At 36.7% G+C, this 9,254-nt stretch overlaps 1 protein-coding gene across 1 annotated transcript; it reads right to left on the bottom strand.

Moving 5' to 3' along the window:
• Positions 1-5,915: 5,915 nt before the first annotated feature.
• Positions 5,916-7,643, bottom strand: LOC146733762 (uncharacterized). Its single transcript, XM_085490941.1, has 2 exons — positions 7,347-7,643; positions 5,916-6,492 (listed from the first exon to the last, which is right to left on the bottom strand). The coding sequence occupies exons 1-2, from the start codon at positions 7,641-7,643 to the stop codon at positions 5,959-5,961; spliced, it is 831 nt and encodes a 276-aa protein (XP_085347067.1). The 3' UTR covers positions 5,916-5,958.
• Between the last annotated feature and the right edge of the window lie 1,611 nt (positions 7,644-9,254).

The raw sequence follows: 9,254 nt of genomic DNA, 5'->3' as shown, positions 1-9,254 counted from the left end.
GGGCCGACTGGCGTTGTATCACACCAGTGTATCGCGTAGGCCTTGGAGAGTCATTAAAATCTGACTTTTTACACCCTTTCAGGCATAGTAAAGCTTAAAAAGTAATGCTTGAAACCTTAAGCAAATAACTTTATTATATGTGTATTTTTGAAATGCCGGCCATATCTGGGTGGTGTTTATAGTTTTTCACTAACTTTCTCAATGACATCATCACGTGACGAGGATAACATCGATCAACCCCTGTAACTAAAAATCATTAGATATGGCTGTAATAAAATTAGGCCGTGAAATTGTAAGGATGCACGCCCTTGAAGTTACATTGAATGAGGTTATTTGTCGATTATTTTGCAACAGTTTGCTTTAGATTGAATAACAACAACAATACCCATGAAAATACAAGGATGGCGTACACGATGTCATTTAAATTGACTTTTTGATAATAGATTCTGACTTTTCTAGCCAAAGCCCAGTTTCAAAACTTGAATTTATTAAGAATGCCAGAAGCAACGCGAATTTAGACTAACCTCATAAAAAACGTGATCTATCTTTTGGGCTTTTTAATTTTTTTGTTTTACTTTTACTACCGTTTTTGCCATTTTGTTTTATTGTGAAAACCGCAAAAACACACTCGTGCAATAACCTTGTTTTCAACCAGGTTGATTTTATATCAACTTTGAATCACAGTGTATTTTCAAGTTATTTGTAATACTTCCAAGTTCTGTGTAGTGTATATTGGAAAGATCAACTTAAATTAGAATGCTACTCAATGGTAAAATTACGGTCACTTTCTTTCATTTTTACATATATGTAATTTCCTTTCACATACAGACAAAGAAACTGAAATAAAAATATGAAGTCACTGTACTCGCCCTTAATTGTCATGGTAACAATGTATCTCAATATCTCACCATTTTGTTCAGTGACAATATAATGATGATGAATTATATCATAGTGATTTACAGTGTATTTGTTCGCGTAATAAAAAGCATAATTACTGGGTTTTGAATGACGAAATGTGTTTTTATTGTGTTCTAAGAAAACCGATACTGAATTTTCATTTTATGCATATTGACAAAAAACGGATTGACAGTGAATCAAAAACGTCAACATTGTTGCTAACAATAAAACAATTAATTGTAGACGGATATTAACTCGAAGTATTGTTACTGCTATAAGTCTAAAAGTCTGTACCAAATTCAATTAGTTCGACAGGTGTTGACACAGGCGGCGCTCTTCAATAGTTTGATACAGGTGACAGATGCATTAGTCTGTGTGAATTTATTTAATGTGAATTTCTAAAATACATAACAACTATACATGAATGAGAACCAGCTTTACATAGAAACACAAAAGCACGATAAATATATTTATGACGTCATTAAAATAGTATACGCCATACACATATATACATAAGTAATAATTTGTTTTGATGATTGGAGCGATATGCTAATTAGCTGAAATACACAATACAACGCCAGACGACGCACACAAGTCAATAAAATATTGAAATAGTACAAGGTCTATTTAATGCCTTAGGTTGCTGAGGGTCATAAACTGACTAATATAATGCGTATTCGGGTGTGCCTATTTTCACTTTATACCTCAAACCAAAATTTAATATCGTTCGTATGCTCTCATACTTGTCGCTGAAAAAATGTATTTCTAATTAATAACCTTAAAACTAAATGCCAATCTGAATATTTAAAGTAAATAAATATGCCATTATACTTGTGTCATTGATCGTAAACATCGCATATTGCGCCCTCTACCGACCGCAATTTGGAGGTCCATTGAGTTTCTGTTGTCCGATATTGTTTCCATGATAATGAATGTTTCACTATTGTCATATATTAAACATCTGAAAATAGCGATGTGTGTGAGTATAAATGTAGACCAACAAATGGAGGTGAATTTGAATGTTCCATGCAATTTATATTCATAACTAACCATTCTCGGTAGGCGTACAAGAATTTCCACGTTTCCCATATCTTTTTATAAAAAATAAAAAATGAGATTGAACATATTTATAACAATTTTGCCAGTAACCATTTTGTATTCAAAAATATTGTACTCAGCTTTAAATCATCCTTACCGCGTATCAATGCCTATAGTTTTGGGGGAAAGGTATATTTTCTTATATATTTGAAAGAAACATTTTTACTAAAAATCCTCCGAGTATATAAACTGCGTCACTAGACAACAACAACAACAACAACAACAACAACAAACACGTACACTCTTGTTATGAACGCGGTCAGTGACCTTTTTTTATTGCTAATATATATGAAATAGAACATAATATGAAATTTACAGGTTTTTATGTATCCATGGCAACCACATTAGAGTAATTCACATCGTAGCTTGTTTTTGACTTTTAGGTGAGGCCACAGGATATACAACAAAGGAGTTTATTTTCAACAAAAGAACCATATGTACTTCCGCCCTCGTGTCAAATGGCAAACAACACACGTGTTTTCAATTCGACTCGATATGTCCACAAACTATCGACATTGCTGTAGACATTACAACTAGTGACGGTATGTTTTTACGTTGCATTCCCGTTGTCATACGCAATTGTCACTGATTATTGAGATCACCATGACAAATGTTTAAGTTGGCATGGCAACAAATCCTAAAATATAAAAAATCCAGGCAATGTTACAAATGGCAAGATATATTCAATATATGGGTATTATAGAATATAATAATAATAATATTTATTCAATGTACAGAGGCGCGTCTTTTTAATATAAATAAAGTGAAAACGTCTAATAAATAGAGGGCTAATTGCTTGCCCGACAAGTGTAAATACAGTATTGGAGAACTGGAACTAGTCTGCGCATGATAGAAACATCGTGATGTCGGATCACCAAATTAATAAACATAATTTAGTTTCGTTGTTGTAATCACTCCAGTGATCAGTGATCACGTGATTTATATTCATGTTCATTTAAACCATGGTTTATAGGTCCATGCTTCATTTTTATTTGATACCATATATCAGAATTCAGCTGCAAATCAGACAACATGGAAACGCAAATTTAAGAAGATTTGTGGGGTACAGAGAACATACTCTCAGAAGTGTTCCATAACTATGAGTTAATTTACATGTGCAAAAACACGTTGTGATTTATTGGTGAATTTAACGAACATATTACTTGCTTACAAGTGAAAAAAAAATAGCATTGCGAACGTGGGAGAAAGCATTTCCAGGCCGTAAATACAAATCAGTGTCTGCGTGTGAAGAAATTGACACAACGACGAAGATGATTCGTGAAAAGTAACTTAGCTCTCATTGGCTGAAATTAAAGGATTCTCATTGAACTAGCGTTATTCAGTATAATCTTTCCTACGAATATATAACACGAAGTAATTATAGAGAAATGACATGCAATTAAAAATAGTAATATTAAACAAATACAAATATATATTGTAATTTCCGACAAGATTAAGACCAAATTGAAAATAAAATCTCATGTTATCAATAAAACGGGTTCATTGCCAATAATTTGTCACGAGTCGCTGGATATTTTTTTGTGAAGTTGCGAGATCTTTTACACTGGTTTCTTTGTGAACCTATTATTTCATATCAATAAATTTTACTCAGTAACTTCGGTTAAAAAAAACACATGTTATTATTAATTAATAATATTTGTATAGTGTCTTAATATATTCATTTTGAATTCCCAAAATGGATTGCACACATGCTCAGTGGAGCAACACTATTTAAATTCAACTGCAACTCCCTTAAACTAACAGGTTTAGAGCAGACGGGTTTCTATGAATTACGTTTGGTTAGAATTGAACTTTGACAAGCTATGCTTGGTATGCATATAACTGTTTCCAGTGTAGCATATAGAAATCAAATCTACAAAAATCGAATGCTAGCAATATATCACAATGTGTGCGCATGTGTATTATAAAATTTCAAATTTTCATTGAACGAATACTCAGAACAAGGGTCACGTTTTAAATCTATTGGCATCGTACCTAGGCTTTAGTTTAGTGGCGTAGTGAGTGGAACGCCACATATATTCTAGTCTATAATAAGCAGATTGCTAGTAAGCAGATTAGGCAAAGACTTAACATACACCAACTGAAATCAGGTGATGTCAAGAATCAGTTCATTCTGGAATTATTAAATTGGTTTAGTACCCTAGAAGACTTTAATCTACAAGATGTAAAATCAAAATGGGATAACATTAAGAACATTTACGTTGAAACTGGAAAAAAAGTTCTTGGTGTCAAAACCAGCAAATCCAAGGAAACTCATTGATGAGAGGAAGGAAATTCAGAAGAGGGGGCAAGAGGGTATCTGGTACAGTTTCACGGGAAATAAAAAGGGCTTTTTACAATTTACAAGGAAAAAAAGACGTTTTTACAGTTTACAGTGAAAATTGAATGTTTACAGTTTACAGAGAAAATAAACATTATTTTACATTTTACGGAATTCTCCGCCATTGCTGCGCTGTGTGTAGAGACTCATGCGCATATTACCCTCGTAAAGCTCTTCATTCGGTTAGAGAGCCTTTTACGTCTTGACATTCAATTTTGCAGTGAATTGTGTTATCTAGTCGTTTTACAGTTTCGAAAATGTAATTTTCCTGGATTATTCTTCACGACTTTTTTTATTTGGATGTAAATTCTTGTACGTACCGAGAAAAATGACACATTTTTACAGTATACGAAAAAAATATTTGATTGATTACGTTGTACGTCTAGCCTGTGATTACAGAATTACGGAATTTATTTTTTCTATTTACGTTGTACGAACAAAAAAATATTGCAATTATATTGAACGAAAATAACCCCCCTCTAAGAATAAACTGCTTAACACCAAATCTCAGAGACTTCAGGATCAGCTAAATGAATTGTACCGAAATAAAAACAAATAAGTTAAGGAATCCGCTAAAAAAGACAGAAGGAATTTTTTCAACAAAAAGACAGCTCGAGCAGAGCAGGCAGCAAAGGGAGGCTAAAAACACATGTAGAAGAACCATTTCCGCAGAACTTGCCCAAGCGAACCTGACCTGGAGTAGAGCAGAGATGGTGGCCAAGGATAGACAGGAATGGAAGAACCTGATTGCAGCCTTATGTCTCGGTGTGGGATGAAAAGAACCACACATAGAATGGAATATTTCTAGCATCGCATCTAGTAAAATGAAGTGGTGGGTGAAACACCGCGTAGAGTCTATATTAATGAGATCTTGGCATCGCCTCGTTTTCGTTAACAACTATCCTCGGGGCGGATATCCGGGCATTTTCACCGCCTGGCAACCCTCGCGGTGAAAACAAAGGCCCAAAACTCGCAGAAAACGGTACTTTGGGATGATTGTTGAGACTCCTCTGAACAGTGTAACAAGATTAGCCCTACGTGTGTAACATATATAAATTTGGTTGTTCAGGATTACTTCAAAGTTGAGTTTGTGTTGTTTTCTCGATTTTCACCGGCTCGACCGGCGTTCCACAGCAGCGCGCACAGAGCCCATAGAAATGCATGTACAGTGATGCGCGTCGTAGCAACGTGGAACGTCTTGTGACGTAGCTCCGCCCCGAGGATATTCGCATTGTGCTCTCACGTTTTCGTAACACAGTCTTTTCTCAGATATGTACTCCAGTAAAGAATTTCTAACCAATTCTTCTTTTCTTTAATCATGCAGAAGAGAAACAACTATTATTTTCAAAAAACAAAATAATATAAGATAAAGAATTGATTACTTTCTAACAAAATTTAGAAATGTTATAATTTGCAGCATATACATAAGAGCAGTCCGCGCACTGAATTTAGTTAATGAAATTAGGAAGTTGAATTGTTTTTAACGATCAAGCCTATAACAATAGGGACTATGTAGTTACATTTTAATATTGTAAATATTAATAAATTAAATATATTAATAAATAACGTTTATAATTTCTCTCCCTTCCGAGATGAAAAGATATCAAAATATACAATAAAGTTTATTTTGAGAATGAAAAAAATCCTTTGTTTGCCGTTGGTGGCGGTGGTTGTGGCGGCGGCTCTTCCGTGCCTTCCTTTTTGTCGGGACCTATCGTGGGCAAGGTGTCGCGAATTGTGTGCAGTATTCTATCAAAGAAACCTTCCTCCTCCGGCGATGCTCTTCCGTCAGCTTCGTCTTCGCGAATTACCAACGGTGAAGACGTTGTGCCTACATTGGTCGTCCGACTTACAGGTGGCGTCGACAACCCTGCGTTCGTTGGATCTTTGCGGTTTTCGATCGGTGACGCCTTGGTCGATGATGTCGTCGTCTTGCTTCCAGGGAGTGTGGTCGCCTGTTTTTGCTGCGGCGTTGTTCGCTCTTCGTGGTATTCCTGCGCAATATTTGTATATTGTGATTTCATTGTCAATACTTTATCTTTCACTTCCTCTGTGACCACGACTTGTTTGATGTAGATCCACTCCCACAACAGGATCTCAGTGTCTCGCATAGGCGTGTCCAGCGACTTACCATCTTTGTCTGTATCGTACATGTACTGTAATATAATGATTATATATTAAAATGGCGGTGGCCATCACGTCTCGGCGAGTTCAGTATGGGTCTCACGCGATGTACACAACGCGAGTAAAATACATTGTTCACACAAGATTTGAACTCCCGCTATATATTCTAATTTTGAATATTTCACACAAAAAACAACAGTGCGCGTGCGTCAATACTTGCACGTAATTAGGTAGTGCAGGTAGTGTTTACTGTCAAATTAATGTTTATATTTAACGATAAATCATACCCTGTTGTTTTTACCAATACGCAATATCAAACAAAATTATTTAAATATGCTAAAAAATTAGGTTACTAATATATAACAGTGACGCCCTTCATCACCTCCCAACCCCGCCGCGAAACGCCATACACCATGTCAGCAATTAGACCGTACGTGGTAATGCACGAAAACATGATGTAGACGTACGAGGCAAAGTCTCTGAGCTACATTGACATATCACTCACATAATTACATATAATTTGACATCGTGTGTATATATTGGTAATTTAACATCTAACATTTGCGTAGCAATTCGAGCTGAGACTCGCATTCTTATGAATACAAAAATTGCGCACGTTTTGAAACAATAATACCCGTATGTATACATAAAAGGTCCCAACGCTACATCGGGTTTTCGTTCAAGCGTGTGCTTTCATCGAAATTAAATTATGTAATGAGCATGTTTGCGTTATAGGGTCGGGTTGTCGATACAAGCTTCAATCGTAGAATCGAATATGTGGTAATTATATTAACCTAGTATCCACTAAGTTTCCATGGAAAAAACAAAATAAATAGTCAAATAATAATTCAATTTGGGCGGAATTAATAATGTCATATTGTCTCACCTCCATGTCCGTACTTCGTAACACCCGTATCAACTGTGGAAATACCAAGTTTTTAGCTTGTTTGACGACCGCCTCGTCTTGTCGTACGAACACGACGCCCACTTTACCGATATCTTGCGGGTAACTGGCGTAGCATAATGCCAGGTTTAGCTGTATGAACGGCACAGACGGTATAATGTACGGAACTTCAATGTTGGAGTCGATATCGTGGATTATCAAGTACGGATAGGATTCGAAAACGTTGGCGTTCTGCGGAATAATCTCGATAGCAGCGAACGTGTCGGAGTTATTCGCCATTGTTGTACTCAAAGAGCTAACCGCCGTCACACGTTCGTTGTAACTTTATGAGGCAGTACGCTGGTATATATACATATAAAACAATGTTTATGTTGCCAGCACAACACCTGTTGGCTATTATGAAATTAATATCGTCAATGTATTGCCTTAACTATGTCCCCAAAGACAATTTGCCTCGAGTAACACCATTTCTGACCTAAATTAAAAGTTAAATTAAATTATGGTATTAAAATAATTCTATGTCGTCAATGTTCCGATAAAATGTTGAGCTTGGTAAACCACGCGTGTACGCCTGCAACTGTCGTGGCATTGAGAAGGAGCAATGGTGGTGGTGGTGGTTGTAAAGATAGTTTGCTGTGACAACCATGGCATGGAGAAGGAGCGATAGTGGTGGTTGTAAAGATAGTTTGCCGTGACAGTCGTGGCATTGAGAAGGAGCGATGATGGTCGTGGTTGTGAAGATAGTTTGCCATGACAACCATGGCATGGAGAAGGAGCGATGGTGGTGGTTGTAAAGATAGTTTGCCGTGACAGTCGTGGCATAAAGGAGGAGCAATGATGGTGGTGGTTGTAAAGATAAGTTGCCACGATAGTCGTGGCATGGAGAAGGAGCGATGGTAGTGGTTGTGAAGATGAGTTGCCGTGACAGTCATGGCATAGGGAAGGAGCGATTGTGGTGGTTGTAAAGCTAAGTTTCCGTGGCTGTCATGGCGTGGAGAAGAGACGATGGTGGTGGTTATGAAGATAAGTTGCCGTAACGTACATGACATGGAGAAGGAGTGGTGGTGGTGGTGATGGTTATTGTTGTTGTCAAGATAAGTTGCCGTGACTGCTATGGCATGGAGGAAGAGCGATGGTGGTGGTGGTTGTAACGATAAGTTGCCATGACAGTCGTGGCATGGAGAAGGAGCGATGGTGGTGGTGATTGTAAAGATATGTTGCCATGACAGTCGTGGCATAAAGAAGGAGCGATGGTGGTGGATGTAAAGATAAGTTGCAATGACAGATTGAGAACCACATGTTGAGAAATATACAGGTCTCTCCATAGACGACATTGTGAATACTAGAGGTGGAACTAATTTGCATGTAGAGACGAAAAAGATGAAAATGGCGATTTATAGTATCTAGTATTTTGTTTTAAATCAAATAATGTATCCTGGCAATAATGGAAAAGTTGATCCAGTTGAGCGCTCACTGTATGTGCAGATACGCACTTTCGAATCCGGGACACGGTGTTTTCGCTAAAATTCAAATCCAAAGCTTTGTTACTCTGTGATACACTACTATGCAAGCATGGCATCAATTGTACGTTTTGAAAATAAAAAGAATAATGTGATGTCGCACATGGATGCACATGGATCAAGCCACGTCGAAGGCATACCTTAATTATTCAAAAAACAGTTTTTGAGATATCGCGATAAAGTCGTTCAAACTGACATTGCATATAGTAACCGCGTGAGGGCGGGATACATTGTGTGACGCATACATAATTTGTCTCAAGTGAGTCTAGTTAGAATGTAACGAATTACAACACGTCACATGATATCTACTAACTAGAAGTTATATGATGTACAAAAAAAAATTCAAAAATATAATGCCTTACAAAAAAAC

Source organism: Saccoglossus kowalevskii, chromosome 16 (assembly GCF_978046115.1).
Source record: "Saccoglossus kowalevskii chromosome 16, keSacKowa6.1, whole genome shotgun sequence".
Classification (NCBI taxonomy): domain Eukaryota; kingdom Metazoa; phylum Hemichordata; class Enteropneusta; family Harrimaniidae; genus Saccoglossus; species Saccoglossus kowalevskii.
Note: the sequence above shows the minus strand (reverse complement) of the source record. Positions and strands in the feature narration are given on the sequence as shown.